Source organism: Blennius ocellaris (genome assembly GCF_963422515.1).
Source record: "Blennius ocellaris genome assembly, chromosome: 24".
Lineage (NCBI taxonomy): Eukaryota > Metazoa > Chordata > Actinopteri > Blenniiformes > Blenniidae > Blennius > Blennius ocellaris.
Window position 1 is genome coordinate 2419691 of NC_137673.1, and position 19999 is coordinate 2439689.

A 19999-nucleotide genomic window follows, 5' to 3' on the forward strand; every position below is an offset into this window, starting at 1 on the left:
CGATGCCAAAACTTCCCGTCTCCTCTCCTGAGCTACAAATGAGCATTTAAAGGGGCGCACACACAGAAAAGAGGATTAAAGTAAATAAATAAAAGCTATCGGACAGACGGGTAGAAACTCAAATATGGTTCATGTCTGTACAAAACTGTAGCTTGGTTAATCACAAGTGCTTTGTGTGTGCAGAGTAATAAATAACAGACGAGTAAAGGAATACTGAAAAGTCAAACATGCTCAAAGAAGAACTCTTTAACGGATATATAACATGTAGTCAAACTGAAGGGACGGGTCGGAGGGCGTGTTGAACTCTGCTGTAATACGCTGGGCCTGATTGTTCGTCAGATGCGACTCATTGTGAGCCGAGGGCCGACCCTCCTGCGCCAAATCGTCATCGATCCATGACTAAGCATCTTCTGAATCCTCAAGTGTTGTGCCACCGAGAGCGTTCTCTTCACCCCGGAGTTTGCTGATGCATCTAATCTGCTCCTTATTTACTCTAACATCAATTTTCTTTCTTTTTTTTTTTTTGGAGTGGACTCTTGTGTCTGCGGCCAGCAGCGAGCGAGCGCACCCAGTAACAGAAAAACTACTCATTCTTACAGATTGTCACAGAAAAATACCGGCGAGGACGACACCTTTTTCTTTTTTCTTCTTCTTTTTTTTCCCCCTTATTAATTTTGAAAAGTCCTTTTTTTCCACTCGTCTCCCCCGTACGAGGTCCCCGCCACTTGTCCCACTTCTAAATCGTGTGGCTGGCGCCGGCTCGCCGTCGCCGTCGCGTTTCCCCACCACCACCTGCAGCGCAGTCGCCCCCCCCCCCCCAACGCCACCAGTCCAGTCCAGTCCAGTCCAGTCCCGGAGCAAGGCGAGGCAAGGCGGGACGTGTGGCCCCACTGCTGACCCGTCAGAACTGTAGCGGTTTGTTTGTCTGTTACCTGTCGTTGCCGTCGTCTGGCTTCTTGAGAGCGCAGCAGCGGGGGCGAGTCTCTGGCTTTTCTTTTCTCTTTTTTTTCCCCTCCCCGCCCCCCCGGCCTCGGCTGAACCAGGAGGAGGGAGGAGGGTCAAAAGGGAAGTTGTGGCGGTGGTAGTCGTGGTGGCGGTGGCGGCGGTGGTGGTGGGGTGCCGGGTTATGTCGCCTCCTTGTCGGGTTTGCTGACTGGTTTGCCGCCGTTCATGACGACCGGGTCGCTGGTTGTGCTTTTGGAGGGCGGGCCCACGGCGAGTTTGGGCGCCGCCTCTCCGACGTCGTGCAACGAAGGCTCGCGGTACATCGCAACTGGAGAAGCAGAGGCAAAAATCAACAAAAACCAGGGAGGAAGTGAGAAGTGGCAGGAAGACGGGATGTGATATTTTACCTTCTATAGGTTTAGGCAGGAAGTGAGCAGCTGGTTTGGTCTTCTTGACCCTGTTGCCTTTCATGGCCTGTCCCTCCTTGTTGAGGCCCAGGAACCAGGCCCGGCCCGACTCCTTCTGCCTGTAGAGCATCGAGCTGTAGATCACGTAGTAGTTCTCAAACACCGACTCCTTGAACTTGCACTCCGCCGTGAACAGTTCCTGAGGAGACATGAAGGAACATCGGCGGCGTCATTTATCCGCCGTTCAAAAAGACAAAACAAAAAAACTAAAATAAAACACCTGTTCTTTCATTCGGCGCTCAGTTTTTCCTTCACTGGCAAAAATAAATATTGAACCGAACAGCAGCCGGGATGAAGAAGAAATGCACCAGGAAAACACAGAAAACCTCACTGAGCAATGCAATATTTCTATAGGATCAAGCAAACCTTTTGCAGTTTCCTGCACTAATTGGCCAGGAAATCTAAATATCACACATACAAACTATTACTAATCGCATTAAGCAACAGTGGACGGTTCCTCCACCAGACTGATGAAAAGCTGAGTGGTTCCAGAGCTCACCTTCTCCCCCCACGTCAGCCCTGCCGCTACGCGTCAAATCTCCTTTTATCCTGATGCTTGCCAGCGCCTCCAGCGGAGCACATTTCAGCACAGACTAGGTGTGTGTGTGTGTTTTTTCTAACCATTGCTCCCTTGTGTCTGCTCCAAACACGGAGTCGCAGATAAAACACCGTTGTTTTGGCAGATTCCAGAAATTTCAAGATTACGTAAGGAAGAAGAAGAAAAAAAAGATCATTTCTCAAGCGAATCCACGACGGTTCGTCAGTTGAACGATGTGAAAACAAGACAAATGTCAGGGGTTAAGACTTGTTACCTTGATATTTCCTTTTGAGTTGACGGCATATGGACTGTTTCACTCAGTTCCTCCAGATTATTTGTCAACAAAGCGCTCATTCAAACAGTACAAACAGCGAGATTGTTCTCGTTTTGCAAGTTTCACGGACTTTAAATCACAAAAGGATTTCGTCTAGTTATATAAATAGTAAAACAACAGACTGAGAAGTGAGTCATTTTAAATCCTTGCATCTAATCGTAAGATCGAGTTCTATCAAAGCCCATTGGAGTGTCTGTGTGAATCTGAATTAAAAAGACCAAACTTTACAAGGCCGAAGGAAAAGAGGTGCTTCATTCTACATTATAGGAAATAACTGATATCTCCATAAACACATCCTCCCCTGGATAATCTATTTGAATAGGACCGAAATCGAACAATTATCCCTGTTTGTTAAACAAGGAGGGATAATACCACACAATTTCCATCATTTTTTTAGATTTACTCTCGTAATCACTCACAATACAATAACGCACACAAAGAGACGGCTGCTGGAATTAAATGATAATACACTGCTCCTCATATGGCGAGAGGGATCCTGCCAACCCAAATACCCCCCCCCCCCCCCAAAGTGTCCAGACCCCCCGATCAGGAAGTGTTTGTCTAGACTGTCTGTTATTGGCTGTATTGGGCCGTGTGCCAGAGCCACAGACGCATTGTCATTCAGCTCAGGTCTGTCGGTCCGAGTCTCATAGCAACATGAGGAAGAGAGGCGACACTGTAGCCGTGGCAACCAACCAGTGCCGAGAGGGAGGGGTCAGTGGGTGGGTGGGTGGGTGTCTAAAGAGGGAGGGCTGCCAGAGAGCGAGAGAGAGAGAGAGAGAGAGAGAGAGAGAGAGAGAGACATAAACACATGCATTGGAAAATCTAACACAACAACAACGTGCCACATCTACCACGTCCAAGTAACACACTTATTAACCCTTTATGGGACGAGGCACTTATTCCTGAAACCAAGAAGGGTGAAGTGACGACCGTCACATAATGGGCGATATTAAATTGTTATATTAAACATGTACATATTGGTTGAATCTCAATTTATTGATCCGTTCAAATTGAAAATATAAGCACACACAAAAACCCTGCTTGATCAAGTGCAACAGATGGATTTCCATTGAAACATATTCAATAAATATTGACCCTTTTTCAGCAGTAAATTATGAAAAAAGCAACTGAAAATACAAAAAAGTACGTCCATTTTCCATTATTTTAATCATATTTAGGGTATTTGTTTGTTTGTTTGTTTCAAATAACATCATATTGCAAGAGAATCGAACCTTTTGAGCTCTTGAACAAAAAATGATGTCATTTTAATCACTTTTAAAAATCCTATTCATTGCATCTTTGTGTTTATTTACATTTATTTTAAACGTAATAACACATTCAGGCTGCAATGTTCGATGTCTCTGCATTCTCCTATAAAGGGTTAAAGGGAGGGCCGGGGTGGCAGCGAGGAATCAGACGGTGACACACACACACACACACACACACACACACACACACACACACTTGTGGCTCCAGGGGATGAATGGAGGGAGGGCAGGGGGGTTCGGTGGGACCTGAAATGCGACTAAATGATTGGCGGGCGACAAAACAAGACAGGTGATAATGAATGGATGCTCTATTTATTGGCAATGTCAGCGACACCCACACACCACAAATCAAATGTTCTCCTCCGGTAACCATGGCTCGGATTCATGTATTGACGGCTGTATTCGCTCACAGTTTCAACATTTTGGGCTTCACTTAACTAAATATAGAATATTTAGTCTTGACCCTTGATTCCTTGACTCTCTTTTATCAAATTGAAGTGGGCTGATGTTTGGTGGAGAGCAGAGAGCGGCACCAGACACTTATTAATGGTGGTCAGCGGGGTCATGCATCATTTAATACTGCTTTTGAAATAAAAGATCTCCGACGTCTCCTCTCAAGCGGCGGCCTTTGTTCCAGGCTGCGTCCGCGGAGAACGAGTGAACTGCAAAGAATGGCTTCGGCTGAAAAGGCTCACAACCACACAGGTGAGTCATTTTTAAAGGAGGAATGAATGAATGAAAGAAAGAAAGAAAGAAGCGTTGGGCGGCGGCGGAGGGATGGAAATTGGGGGCGTGAGGAAGAGGGGCGAGAGGATAAATCACCAAGTGAGGAGGACAACGCCTCCTGATTGGAAAAACAGCGGGGGGGGGGGGGTTCTCCCTCCTTCCTGTTATCCTTGTGTTCCTCTCAACCACACACACACACTGTTTCTACCATACATGCTGCACACGTGTGACTGAGCAGGTGCCGTTTTTTGTTGTTGTTGTTTTTTGGGAGCGAGACTCACCACGTGAAACATCCTGCTCCAAAAAAAAAAAAACATACTGAATGGAAACAGGCAGCACTTTGTCTCGCCTCCATTAAAGACGGAAAAATAAGGGATTGAAAAGACGTGGGAACCTCCCAGTAGGAACTCAATAACAGGACAACAAGAAAAGCGTTGCACATTTTCTCTGATGGGGTTTTTTTTTCCTTCTTTTCTTTTCTTTTCCTCTCTTGTGATTTCCCCAAAGGCCTCCAGTCCACAGACAGTCCTGACCGTGTGCAGCTCGGGGTGAGTGGCAGCAAATACACTCACGGGAGCCGAGGTCAGCAACCCCACTGACCGGGGCAGCTGCTGAATGACTGCAAGGCAACAAGTCCCCCCCCCCCCCCCCCCCACACCGAGGGAGGAGAGGTTTATGAGAACTGCGTTCCACCTGCTGACACATACGCAGAAATGTCATAACACAACAAGGCCACAGACTCAGACGGGGAGGACGGGCTTTTCCCTCCAGACCGAGGCTTCGTCAGTCGCTTCCACTTCCCGCCTCGCGATCGACAAGTGGACGAGGGGAAACACCATTACCTCGTAATTACCCAGCAGGCCGGATGCCATTCAGCGACGTGAGCCTCGCCTCCGCTCTCTAAACAAAGCCCGCAAAGGCCGTGGCTTCAGGGTGAGAAATTAAAGCCTCGCGACGGATTGGAATTGGATGTAAAGCTGAAAAACGACGTGAAACAACTTCCCCCCCCGAGGCGACGCAACATTTGCCGCTTTCGAACAAGAACGTGACTTTGCGAGTCAAATTCCTGCCAGGCGTCATTGTTTAATTCCATTATTTGTTTTTTAATCAAATCATTGACAATACGGTTTGTTTGTGAACACCCGGCTGTCACCGCTCTGCCGAGGTTTTTAATTTGCTTCCGATCAAACAGCAAGTTAAGGGACGATAAGGACAAATGGAATCAGCCGCGGTCTAATGAGGTTAAGGTAAACGCAGCGCTGCCTCCAGACTGATGCAGTCGCCGCCCTCGCGTCGCGACTTAAAAGCAAGCGAGCGCTTTGTTATCCCGGCGTGCGTGCTCGCGTGTGTTGGCGTGCACTGTTGAGCGAGTGGGCGTGTTTGTTTCCAACACCAGTTATTATCACGGCGCTAATTACCCAGGGGGGGGTTTGGCGGGTAAACAAATCATCCTAAAGGAAAATGGAGAAGAAGGGAAGAGGAGTGGAGAGAGAAGGGTTGGCAAAAGGGAAACAAGAGAGGACGTCGTCGGATGCCCGTGTAAGAACGACGGGGATCCGCCTGCCACTTCACACCTGATCCAATTAGCCGGCGGTGGAAATGTGCGGCGCCTAATTGGATCAGGTGCGGGGAAACAGGTTGCCCCGTTGCGAGGCGCCGGAGAAAGCAGAGATCAGCGGTGAAACATCACATCTCACCTTTGTTTATTACACCGGCTCCGTCTAGCCACACGCAGACTCTCACGACTGGATACGGCCTGCGTACAAACTGTGCACAACCTATAACTCACCATTTGATTCTCCTTTCAATCGTCTCAGTCGAGCACGTGTCGGCCTTTCTATTTGATTCCGCGGTTTATTTTCACTTCGCTTCGAGCGTCTTCGTCAATCAGGAGTCACATTTACCGTCTGAAAAGTGCCGCATTCACCAACTGACTCATAAAGACAGTCAGACTTTTTTCCCTGTGATACGTTTCGACACAATCACACTCTGAAACCTTCACATGTGAGAAAAGTCCCATTATAGGATTGTAATCTGGACAAGAGGGGAGTTTGGCGCCTACTTTTTCTGCCCGGATGCCGATTTTAAAGGCTTCTAAAGTAAAGTAAAGTATCCGATTTTGATTCAATTCAAATGGTATTTATACTTTTGTGGCTCGTCTCTGCGTGACCTTTCCCAACCCTGCCCACTGGGCAGAGGACACGTCTCCAGCTCCAACCTTTTTCAATGTTGTGTTCAAACGAGAGCGCGTACGTTCAAAATGTCACCGCCGCGCCAGTGCACAGCTCTGAAATACCCCGTCCAGGTGGCGGCTTCATAATACTAATAATCACTGCAACACGAGTACCCAAAAAAAAAAAAAGAAGGGTTCGGGCGATGAGCACGATGTGATCGTCTCGCTGTAAACAGGATGCAATTATCTGCAATTTCCATGGAGCCTTTGTTTCTGTCGTTCTGGTCAGAACACAGACAATATCAGTTATTCCCTAATAAAACAGGAGAACAGCCGCCCACAGGTGAGTCGCATTCAAAAAGGAGCATCTTAGACTCAGAGGAAAGTCATTTTATAACATATTGACGTTGATTATTTCCTGCTTTTTTCTTTAATTAACCCGGTGACCTGTTACACAATTTGTTTTTTTTATTAAAGTGCGTGTATTTCCAGCCTGTTGTTGCCGCAGTGTGAACTTTTGGAGACGCGTTGCCATCGCGAAATATCCTCACGGTGGTGAAGCAGCAACATATTGAGAAAAAAACAACAAATATGAACTTGTTCATTTTTGGGACCGTTAACTTCAGTTCATAATTGTGTATTATGAACTATGAACTTTCCCCAACACCGCCAGTTGTTGAAAAAAAAGCACTCTAAAATCTGTTTTTTGTCTGTGACTAATGTTCATTTCAGCGACCAGGAATAAACTAGCAGATGTTGAGTCACAGTTTATTGTTTCATCCGCAGACGTCTCTTAAAGGTTCCTTCAGGTTCCACTAAACCAGGCCTCTGCCATCTAAAAGAGCCTTTTCGGTCACTTTCCGCCAAAATCAAACTTATATGGAGCCGCAAAACACATTGAACCTTTGAAATGAGGCTCCTGACGTTTCATATACAGCCGTTTTGAAACAATTATGAAGGATGGCAAGCAATTCATTACGTTTTCAGTTTATTTTCTCAACAATTTTCGCAGTTTCCTCCTTCTTCTCCCGCATTTTTCAAACAATTTTGACGTTTTACAAAAGAAAAGAACAGAATGATTCCTTTAAGCATTGTTCTACGTAGAATAAATAGAAAGCTGAATATCAAATAAGGAAGTAGTAATATGTACAAGGTCTAACAGTGACTAATAAAAAGAACAAAACACTGTTGACAGGGAGGAGTTATCGAATCTTGTGGCCACAATTTAGCCATTTTAACTATTTGATCGGTTTTTTTCTAAGCAGCTTTGCTTTTTTCTCTCCCATATTTAAGCTTTTTTTTTTTTTTTTTTTTTTTTTGAAATTCATTAAGCCATTTTGGTTGTGGAGCCTTTTCTCTCTCTAAAAAACAAACAAATAAATAAGAATTCTGAAAATGACGGTGGTGTGTACATTTAAAAAAAAAAAAATGCAAAAACAAGTTTTGTTTTTGTTGTTGTTTTTTTCCCCTTCTTCCTCTGACTGGATTTGAATTGGTTTAGATTTCCGTCTCGGCGAGACTTTCTCCTGGATGAAAGCTGCTGATTCACCGCAGCGAGAAAAAGGCGACACATACATCAGGGATGCGTGAAACATCGGCGGTGGACAATACGTCTGTCGAGTCGGTCCTGTGGCGTCTTGGAAGACGACTCATTTCCTCTCCTGTTACCAAAAAATGTGTGTGTGTGTGTGTGTGTGTGTGTGTGTGTGTGTGTGTGTGTGTGTGTGTGTGTGTGTGTGTGTGTGTGTGTGTCAGGGCTCACATGGCTCACAATTATTCCCCCTGCCACTCCTCTCCCTTTTCATCTCGGTGGATGTCGACATCACAGGACTCGCTGTCTGAGCACTCGCGCCGTGAATGGAAGTACACGCCTACATACAAATGCGTGCCAGACACGCGCACACACACATACATGCGGCACGCTCGCCCTCATGCTTATGGAAAACATCCTGTTTTGAGAAAACACGCAGTGTCTGAGAGAGAGAGAGAGAGAGAGAGAGCGGTGGCTGCGAGCAGTGGAAGGAGAAGAGATAAATGAAAGGGAAGGCTGAATGAGGTCTGCGCCGGCAGCTTTAAGTGAAGCAAAAAGGAAGAAAAAAAAAGCGTTAATTATCAATTAGATGAGAAACAGAAAGTTCATTTGCAGTCATTTTGATGCTTGATTACAGTTTTTCCGGTCAAAAGCGTTTCTATGCACTTTTGTCGTTATGGGCCTTTGCATGTTTTATTTAACAACACAGCAGTCAATGACTAATTTCATTACTTGGTTTCTGATTGAGTAAATCCAATGGCGTGACGTTAAAGGGGTCATATTATGCACAATTCACTTACTAATGGTTCCGATGCACTAATAATCGTCCCCACGACCAGGGAACGACGCCCCAGAAGTGAGGAAGTTCTGTCCTCCCTCTCCCTGGCTTGTTTCAGCTTTTAAAAAGTGCGTAGCTTCAATGAGCCAATCAGAACTCAGACCCTATGTAGGGTCATCGGGGGTTTAGTAGACCCTCCCCTTTGACTCCTCCCACAATTCGACAGCTCTGCTCTGGCACGTGTCCCGACGACAGGAAGTACTTCCTCCTCTTCCCAAGACGGGCGTGTGTGGGCGGAGCCAGCCCAGCACACACAGACACAGCAGATTCTGAATGCAGCTCAACATTGAAGTGGATGAAAAGCAATGAGAAGCTGAATTTGGGGCAATAAGCCTTTAATCCAATACATCTGGCCCAACGAGACCATGTGAAAGTTTCTGAAAAGCTGCAGAATTTAATATGAGCCTTTTAAGAAAACACAGAGGAGCAAGAAGAGGCGGGAGGAGGCGAACGGACGGACTTGAAGCGATGGCGTTTGTTTCCCAGGAGCCCTCCAGCAGACAGACTGGGGCTCCAGCAGGCCGACTCACTGGGGGCCGGCATGAAGGAATACATTTACATGTCTAATCTCGGCTGCTGGACAGTCAGCACTATTTGGATTTTCAAAAACAAGCAGAAACTATTTAACTTTGAAGCAGTTTGGACGCGTCCTACCATTTCTGCTGCCTTGCTATTATTTGTCTGCAGCAGCGACAACGGTGGCGGGGGGGGGGGGGCGCGCTAATCGTGGCGCGCGACACACAGGAAATGTGCGATGATTACACTGAAAAACTCAATTTCCTCCTTCACCTCTCAGCTGTCGTCTTCACGCCGACACCTACCCAACAACCCTGAGACACCCACGCCGCGCGGCGCGCCGCCATGTGCGTTACGCACACACCGACGCTCCCTCGTCACTCGCAGTCCAAAACTCATCAGCACTTTTTTTTTTTCTCCGTCCTCCCACTTTCCCCAGCATGCTCCATAATTATCACATAGCAGCTCATTGCACACTGTGCCATCTGTTAGCGGGGCGCCACCGTACGTATATATGCACAGCCACGCCGCCAGATGCCGTGGATCTGGGATTAATAAGACCGACCGGGTACAACTTAAAGTCTGACGCACGCCGGTAACAATTTGCAATGTGGAGAGGGGGGGGGGGCGGCATCAGTTTAAATGCAAGTGCTTTGCTTTTGATTTTTGAGAAGGCGAAATCAATTCATTAATTGCCACGTGAAACACACATCCTCCACTTCCCTCCACCGCCAGGGTGTACGTGAGATTCCAAGATGCAGGTTTCACCTCATTAATATTCAGTCAGATAAGAAATGTGACATTTGGAAGAAAAAGGTGCGAAAACCTATAAATTGACTTGATGTTTGCTCAGAAATGTCAGTACAGACATGATTTTTTTTTTTCTCCTTCCCCTTGTTTTCCTCCCAGTGACGTGAACGGCAGTTACTTTTCAGCACACCGTGTTCGGATCGTAATGATTTCAGTGCGTATTTCCCGTCTCTGCGCCCGAGACGCGTGTGTTCTCTCGTCTCGGGTCGTTGGGATGGATTTAAGAGGGTGTGGAAGACGTAACCAACATGTTTGGAGGTAGAGAGAAAAAGAAAAGACTGCTGACAGGTGCAGCGCCTTCACTTGAGGTCTCATTTGTATTGACATGTCGACACCTCGGCGATAAGCCGCGCTGCCAGGATGAACGATGACGCCGGCCGATAAACAAGACGTGAGCCTGGACCGACCCGTCCTACACGGAAGAAGTGAGGGGAGGCGAACCTGAGCCCTCGTGAGGTTTAATGGGCGTCTCTGGGGGGGGGGGGGGGGGGGGGGGTGGCGCCACGCCTACGTCTCCTACACCTCCGCCAATTAGACGCCGACGTCACGCGGAATTCTAATTTATGTGTTCGTTCTGGTGGAGCACCATCAAACATCCTCACTTCTTTTTATTTATTTCCTCTGTGCAGCTTCAGAGGGGATTTCTACCAATGTGTGTGTGTGTCTGGGGGGGGGGGGGGGACTCCCCCTCTTCAATTATTTACAGGAAGCCCTCATGCATCTGTGACTCCCAGCGACAGGCTGAGGAAGAAGCCCAGCAGAGCAGCACACATCTCCGCTCTTTCTTCCTCCATCCGTCTTTGCTTTGTCGTCTCTCCGTCTACGTTTTCCGCTCCTTCCTTTCCCTTTCTCATATTCTCCCCGCCCCCCCCCCCCCATCTTGTCCCACTCTGAATGCGTTTTTTTTTTGGTTTGAGGTGAGGGTGTTTTCCTCCTCCGCTCCACCTTTCCCCTCCTCTTTGTCCTTGTCCTACTTCTCCCTCACTTTCCGCTCACCTCTTTTCATTTCCTTGTGTGTCCTGCCCTGGCCTCGCCGTTCTTCCCCTCACCTCTCTCCTTTCATCCCCCTCTCCTCTCCTCTCCTCTCCTCCCATCCATTTATATTCATCTGTCACCCCCCCCCAAAAAAAAGAAGATGAAGGGCAGGAAGGAGGGATGATGTCAGAGGGAGGAGTGTGAACTCACCCCGAAGAGTCTCCACGGAAATAATTCATATTCTGCTGCACTCGCTCTCCACCTCTTTCACCGACATGTTTCATTCACAAGGTTTCCACTCATTTGGCTTTACGTTCACCCCGAATGCGTACTTGTCCGGAACAATAACATGTTTCACTGCCGATAATCAAGTGCAACTCACGCCTCTTTCTTTCTACCACCCCCTCCCTCTCTCTCTCTCTGTGTCTAATGAAACTGTCTCCAGTCTTCTGTTCCAGAAAAAGAGAGAGAGAGAGAGAGAGAGAGAAAATAGGTCTTTCACATTATCTTGTGACATGAAAATCACTGAGCGTTATTATGCACTGCTCGCTCCGGCTCCTTGTCTCAATCACAAACTCCTGACAAGCCTTCCACTTTATTTTTAATTGATTTTAAGAATTCATCCTCCTTAAGAACGACGGAGGCCGAGTTGGACCTAAAATCGCCCGGCGCTTCTTCCGAGCGGCACGATGGGAATGTCGCAGGTGAGCTGGATCTAGAACTCGTCACGTGAACCAATCACTGATCCCCTCATCTTGGCCCGGAGGCGTATCGGCTAATTTGGGACTATTATACAGACGCAACTATTCCTTAACCTACAAATTACAACTGCAATACCTGATTCTTCCACCGGGGTGGTAGTTTTTGTTTTTTAGTCAAACACATCTAACAATAATTTCCTCATTTGATTCTAAAAACCACAATTCATCCCATTTAGGGGCATTTGAAGCTCTTTCAACTTAATTCAGTAAGTCGCAAATCTCAAAATTGCCCAAAATTCTAGTGGGTGCCCTAAAAAAAAAAAAAAAGAAGAAGAAGTGCTTCAAATTCGCCACTTTGATGCACTTAAAGTCAACACGCTCGGCATCCCGAGGCACTTGGAGGCAACAGCTTTCCCCTGGTGGATAAACCACGGCTTTATAACGAGCCGGCGTCAAAACAAGATGATATTTCCATTTGTCCCTTAATTAAAATCCCAGAAGAAAATTGCCACAGATCAAAAACCAAACAAGCCGGGATCTGGAAGAACAACATTTGCAAGTAAAGCCCCGGAGTGACTCAAATAAAAAAGAAACACTGAGCTCTCAGCAGGAAGAAAGAAAAAAAGAAAAAAAGGGGAATAATAAACAGTAGAGCTGAAGCCCGGGCTGCGTTTTGATTCACAACCAAACAATTAAAAACTGCGGTGACACACGTGGCACAAAAACCAACAGGCAGGCTGGCGGCGGTGTGGCGCGGCGCTCACCGACGAGTAGAGGTGGCCCTCTCCGTTCATGGCGATGTAGAGACCAGTCTTGACCGACTGGATGGCCACGACTCTCAGACCCACGGGGATTAAGTTAAACAGAGCTGCGGACGAAAACAGACAAGATTAGTGCGTTTCCCCCTCGTGTGTGTGTGAAAAGTCTGCTGCTCACTTTGGCTTGGTTCTGTGGTGGTTGTTTGATTTGATTTTTCGAAGCCTCGCGAGGCTCTCTGCAGCACTTTTAAACTCTACGTACGGAGGACAGGCGTGGAAAAACCGGAGTGAAAATTAGGCCACTCCTTGATGTGGAGATTCTTCTCATGCGCTGCCCGAAACCCGGCGCCAACTCCGTCCCTCCGGAGACGCTCCGGTGCCGTTAAAACCGTTACCCAGAATCCTGCGGAGTCGTCACCTGCAACACTTTGCAGTGTGGACGCCGCGAAGTCGCAATGCCGCTCCGCTTGCACAATAACTGCCAGAGAGAGCGACGACCCTCTCCGGCAGGCGTTGACATTTTACGATCGGCCCGTGCTTGTGTGATATTTTAAAAAAGGCCCAGCGGGGTCAGTGTTATTTGAAGAACCGCCGTCAGGTGAAGGACCAGACAGCTGATCACCCCCCCCCCCCCGTCGCCCCCGGGGCTCACGTTTTAAAAGACGACGCTGCCGTTCATTTCCCCGCGCTCTCTTAAGAAACACTTTAAGAGGCTTCGAGAAACGAGGCATTTACTTTTTCCCCCCCGACTCTTCGTTTATTTTTTTTTCCCTTCATTTGCTCGTTCACATGGTATTACTCTTATTCTACGATTCACACGATTCATTTGGGATTCGCAAGAGCGATTTTTCCAATAAATTCCTCGTCAAGTTGCTTTACTGGATTTACATTTACATTTAGGCACCAAACCTGCAAGGCCTCTTGTATTATGAGCCCTACATTCCCATACATCAACACATATGTATTATCTGGATCAGAGTGGTCAAAACTTATACATAACAATAGTAATATTCAAACTTTAAAGTTTTTCTTTGTTGTGGCGCAGCGACGTCTGCATTTCTGCAAAAAAAACAAACACTTACTCCACAAAATGACTATAATCTCAACAAAAAGCCAATTTTAATTAAACCTTCTGATGCAAAAATACAGTGAAATGTCCCAAAAGCTTCTCCTACAGCTGTTGCCTCGCGAAAATAATACATTGTATTTATCTATAGGCACCTTTCACTCAAGGTCACCTCACAAAAGTTTTAAAAAAAGCCAATACAAGATCGGTTGGTTTGAAGATCAGAAAAAAAAAAAAAAGCATATTTATATAAAGCTTATCATTCTAAGGCTTTATTCTTTTACTGTCTTTATGATTTCCTAACATTTATATTATATATTATATTCTGTTAATGTTTTGTCGGTCATTTGTCAAATACCTTCAGTTGCATTTGTTTTTGTTATCGTGATATCAACATTTGCAATCTAAATCCAACATAACTGGATTTCAAATATGGTAAAAAAAGGTTAAATAATTAACATTTTTAAAAGGCTTTATTTGTCAGGGGGGGTAAAAGGATGTCAAAGCACAAGATACTGATTTCTATTTTTGTGTTTGCATCTATTGTAATACATCAAAAACCCTCCATAAATCACATGTGCACCTGTTGTCATACGTCCCTGAACACTTCTCTTGATATTCTGAATGTAAAATGTGTCGCTGGTGTTGTGGGATTGAAAACACTGATGCATAATGAAGCGTTCCGCAGTGGGAATGTTATTTTCTTTGTAATCGAGGGCTGATTTACACCTGGGAACCCCTCCACCCCTCCTGTTTCTATACTAATTTATCCATCTGAGGCTCACCGGGCGCCGGATCAGACCATGAGTCAACGCCGGGTCCATCACGGAGACCTCACTGGTCACAAGTTGCACAGAAACGGTAAACTTCTCAACTCGCAGCTACAATCATCTCATTTTCAGCCAAAAAAACATTTTAAAAATCTCCAAATGTGTTTAAATGCACCTGCCCTCGACAAATATCACACCCTGCACACACTTCATTAGCAGAAAGAGATGCAAGCGGCTGATTAGAGGTTGGAAAGTCGGCCGTTTAAAATGCTCCGGGAAACAAAACGAGTCTCTCCCACCGACGAGAAAATACAAACAGCGAAATAAAGCTTGGTTGCAAATGCGAGCAGCAGGAAATTCAGTCTGATCCACACACACACACACACACACACAGAGCCGTGGCACAAATTTCAAGGCATTTGCCAAAAAGCTGAAGAAGAAGCAGAAAAATGAGAGTAAACAAGGAGAACATTGCTGCAACAGGCGGACGGCAGAGATCAGACGGCTCAGCCAACGTGGAAAGGACACTTGTGTGTTGCACTGATTACTGATTAGCATTTGATTTTCCACGAGCCGGGCACGTCCCAATATTGCAAAAGCTACATTAATCAATAAGCCGTCCATCTGCAGCGCGGCGACGCTTGGCGGCGACCATACGATAGGTTGTGCTTCTGAAAATGTGTATTTTTCTCTGAATGACTCAGTTAAAACGAGGGTGAAGTTGACTAAAGCAGCTGGTGTCACCTTTAAATGAGTCCCCCGGCCTCGAGGACGGCCGTCAAGGATTTTACTCGGCGGCAATTAAAAACAACATTTTGATTTCGGGCCGCGACTCTGAATCTCGTCCGACGCAGTGTCAATAACACGCAACTCTGCTCAGAAACAAGTGAGTCACGCATGCATGTATGCATGAGGACAAACACGGAGCGACGACGACGCAAACGTTACAATGGAGGGAGAAACGCCTGAATCAGGCTTCGTCTTGAGGAAAACGATTGTGATAATCTCACACTAAGAAAATTAACATTCACGCCTGTCCTCGCTTCAAATTTGAAATTCAAACACATCTGATGGTGTGAAGTTCATTACAGTGTGTGTGTGTGTGTGTGTGTGTGTGTGTGTGTGTGTGTGTGTGTGTGTGTGTGTGTGTGTGTGTGTGTGTGTGTGTGTGTGCATACTAACAGGAGTTGGTGCTGTCGTCTTTGGTCCCGTCCAGACTTCCATCCTGGCCCATCTGGAGATAGAAGCCCTGCCTGCAGAACAACCTGGTCACGATGCCCTTCAGCTGTGGTTCTGAGAGCAGACAGAAAGGAGACGGGTTCAGAACATCGTCTTCTACCCCCCCCCCCCCCCCCCCCCCCCGATACGATCCAGTCTGAAGAGGGACAGTGTGACCCCGCGGGAGAGACTGGTGAAGCACGTCCAATCCATTACAGGATTCTCTCGGACTAATCCGTCCTCCGTGGTCATTGTTCCACTTGAATACCGCCGTTGAATTATTTCTGAGTCTTTGATGGTGGAGCGCGCCCCCCCCCCCCCCCCCCCCCCCTGGCTCCGCTCACGACCGACCAACAAATTGGTTTAAAGGTATGATGGATGTAAGTAAACTAAACCTCGGGAAGACACAGATCGCCCAATTCGATGGCTCTCCAATTATGCCGGTGCAAATTTAGATTGCACTTTCACTTCCCACACTCTGGGACTCTTGACACCCAAGTTCACGCGCAAAAAAAAAAAGGAATAACTAAATGAAATAAATCGGCTGCTGGGAATGAGACGGAGGACGGCTGAGTCACGTCTCGAGGTGGAAGAGCGGAGACTAAACGCTGGCGGGACCTTCTTCAACACCACTTCCCATTTCACCCTCAGTGTTTCCATCACCCTCTGTAGACGACACCACCTTTCTCTGATTATCTAATATGGCCTCGCACACACACACACACATGGTACCACGCCCATCCTCACTCAACAAAACACACATCAGTGACTTTGCGGTGGGAACCCCCTTTGAATATGCATGTGAGAGACTCTTCGGGTCTCCCCCTAATGTATAGAGGCTGGGAAGAAAGAACAGAAGCCAAGATTGACCCAGTTTTCATGGAGTGTGTGTGTGAGTGTGTGTGTGTGTGTGTGTGTGAGGGAGACGGGGAGAGGCAGGGGTGTTTTCCATCTTTGTAAAGGATCCATCTTGTGCAGCAGGGGAGAAGGAGGGAAGAGTCACTGCGATGCTTGAAACAGGCTCTGCAAAGACACTCGGCACAATCCGTCACATGGTGTCTCTCTATAAATATATATATATATATATATATATATATATATATATATATATATATATTTCTCTATAATTTAGAGTTATGCCATGGATTCCTATCTAAACGCAGGGACGGCTGCAGACGGACACAAATCAGTCACATTTCAATCTCGCTGTCCTTGTTTGTGTGACGCACGGCTCCTAGAAAGCCTAGAAACGCAATCCGTCGCCCTTATCTGCTCCCAGAGTGCGTCACCAATAAAATTACGCTAATAAAACACGGTGTCAAATGTATTTCTGCATCAGAATTAGCCCCCAGGGGGGACAGACGCGAGAGAGAGAGCCTTCCGGTTGGAGCTTTGGATGTATTTGTCCTTTTTTTTTTTTTTTAATCTGATGTGGATGTATTGCGGTGGGCGTGTCTCATGGGCGAGAACGGAGAACCCTCCATGAGTCAGACGTTTTCAATTCGTCTTTTCTTTTTTTTAAAAAGTCAACCACGACAAACACAAGAAGATGTCGGAAAAGGGGAAAAAGTGCGTACTGTGCAGGCTTGTCAACCGTTTCCTATCCGGGGGGACGACGCTTTAAAGAGGAGCGACTGATGAAACGCATCTGTTATCTGCAGAAATATATATATATATATATATATATATATATATATATTTATATACGTGCAAACGGGTGAAACATTGTCGCGTCGCCTCTGCAAGACGGAACTCTAGCCTCAAGTCTTAAAAGGTTGAAAGGTGGAGACTTAAAAAAAAAAAACAGAGGCAAGCTGTGAACTTTTTTTCTTTTTTTTAAATAATAAAAAAAAAAAAACTAATATTTAAACTTGTAAAATCTGTTCGAAGCTACAGAACAAATGACCTTCAAGTTTATTTCACATCAAGGACTTCACGTATGTAATGAGAGGTTTTGATCAGGTATATGTGGACTACAGGCTCACACTGTGGGGGTTTTTTGTTGCCGTTTGCAGAATTCCCTGCTGCAATTAACGAGGGAAAAAAAATCAATAATAATCCTCGGCGGGGCTCCGTCCCGCTTCGCCTCCCGCGCCTATTGCGTCTGTTCCTCCGTCCAACAGCCACCTGCTCATCCGTCACCGCCGCCGTGGCGACGCTCCTCCAGGTGAACGTTCCCACCCTTCCCAGTGCCTCCCACCATCCTGTCTGTTACTAGGGAAGCTCCCATCCCCACGTTGCCATGGTAACAGCCTCCTGATTCCAGACTGTTCCAGGAAAAAGGGTATTCCCCAATCTGCGCGCGCGCACACACACACACCTAAAACTACTAAACAGATGAACACCCTGAAGCGCCCAGGTGAGGGGTTGGAATTGGAGCTGAACGCACCCATTTCATCCTCATTTCCATCGGCGTGATTAGCGATTAGAGGAACGCGCGGCGCTGAAAAGGGCACGTTCACATGACAAACAACTCAAGCCTCCATCACTTTTGCGCGCCGGCGGCTTTTCCAGCCTCGTATTGATCGTTTGTACCTGCCGCTTTTAATACGAGGCGTCGACGGGACGGGAACGCCCTGTGGCGGGGGGGATGGGGCGGTCCGGCATGGTCTTGGCAGAGCGGCGTTCTCTACCTCGGGTTGGCGCCGGCGCCGCGGTTTTTCACTTAGCCCCCGGGCGTGTTGTCGCTCCGGAGGGACGCGGCGGTGATCGCGGGTCAGCCGGGAGCGACCGTCTCCGAGTAAACGCCGGTTGAGACTGGAGAGCATGTTTTCATCTTCGCCGTATATTGAATTTAGAAGAATGTCCACTGCAATGCCATCACTGTGGGGGGGGGGGGGGGGGGGGGGGGGGTTAAACCTATTAAGTTGGCTCTGGCAACCATTTCCTGGCTCACCTCCACACTGACCCTCAAGCTTCCTGGTTCCATTTCCTCAGCGTCTCAGCTTATTACTTGTTTATTGCAACAGGAGACGGAACAAATTTGCAGTTTGTTTGTTTTTTTTGTCCATCATTACATAAACGTGACCACGTGTGTGTTTTAGCAGCACAAGACTACCGTTTCAGCTGCGGCGACGCCAAAACAATATGACTTAACGCTTGTTTATTTGGCTTCCTCGGCTTGAAGAGCGTCTGACTCAACAGGTGGATTCCAGTGAACGTGAACATGTTTGGTCTTTGGAGTGACGCGAGACGGCGGCTGCTCTCAGGTGCCCGATTCACTGGCGGGGACGACGTACGACGACAAGACGGGGGCCGAGAAGGAACACGGGAGGGAGAAAGCAAGAGGAGGAGGACCGGGTGGAGAGGACGAGTCAAGAGGCAGCAGAAGGAGGAGGAGGAGGAGGAGGAGGAGGGAGGAAGGAGACCCACAAGAATATATGAGAGTGAAAGAAGAAGACAAGGAGCAACTCCCTCCGACATATTTGGTCCCCACATCCACGCAAATTCTCATTTTTCAACCAAGAGAAAGACGATTCATTTCAACACGGCTCCTCACGTTCTCCTCCTCCCCCCTCCCCCCTCCTCCTCCTCCTCCTCCTCTCATTTCCTGCCGCCATCTCCCCACCCCTCCCCTCCACACGTCGTCACCTGCTGGCTTCTCACACAATCAATTGATTACAACGGCGCTCGTCGTCCCTGCAACCAAACGCTCGCCGCGGCACATAATCACAACACTCTCATTAATCTGCATCACTTCTATAGGTAATCACGCCGCGCTCGGCGCGCTGATGGCGAGGCCCGGCCCGCCGTTCCCACAATGACGTTTAATTTGGACTGGAGTGGGATTCGAGAGCTGAATGGGGGAAAATTTGCCCGAGATTTTTTGACCTCCCCCAGGAAACCAGAAATCAGAGGGGGTTTTTTGGGGGTTTTTTTCATTCTGAAGGGAAGAACGTGAAGCACAGGGAGTGTGATTTGAAAATGTGCCACTGTCACCATGGTTCGGCCTGACAATCTGCTTCAGTGTTAAGACAAAGTCTGATCTTGGCGATGGGGGGGGGGGGCACTTTGAGAGAGAGAGAGAGAGAGAGAGAGAGAGAGAGAGAGAGAGAGAGAGAGAGAGAGAGAGAGAGAGAGAGACCAGACAGACTAATCTTTGGCTTCAATAATGGATGTACCTGGAAACCACTGAACCATAGGGCACTACAAGACATGACAGTGTGTGTGTGTGTGTGTGTGTGTGTGTGTGTGTGTGTTGTGTGTGTGTGTGTGTGTGTGTGTGTGTGTGTGTGTGTGTGTGTGTGTCACCAGAGAAGAGGGGCTGGTGGCGAGTCTGTCAGTCAGTCTGTGTTTATGCATGCTCGGGGAACGTACGCGTGTGAGGGCGCGCGCGCGCGCTCACACACACGTATGTCCACG

At 47.4% G+C, this 19999-nt stretch overlaps 1 protein-coding gene across 1 annotated transcript in view; it reads right to left on the bottom strand.

Moving 5' to 3' along the window:
* Positions 1-1124: 1124 nt before the first annotated feature.
* LOC308147753 (fibroblast growth factor 14-like) overlaps positions 1125-19999 on the bottom strand; it is a gene marked incomplete at both ends in the record, with an annotated part of 22577 nt that continues 3702 nt past the window's right edge. The window contains 4 exon segments of the mRNA XM_080520083.1: positions 1125-1273; positions 1353-1551; positions 12590-12693; positions 15602-15712. Coding sequence (XP_080376209.1) covers positions 1125-1273; positions 1353-1551; positions 12590-12693; positions 15602-15712 — 563 coding nt within the window.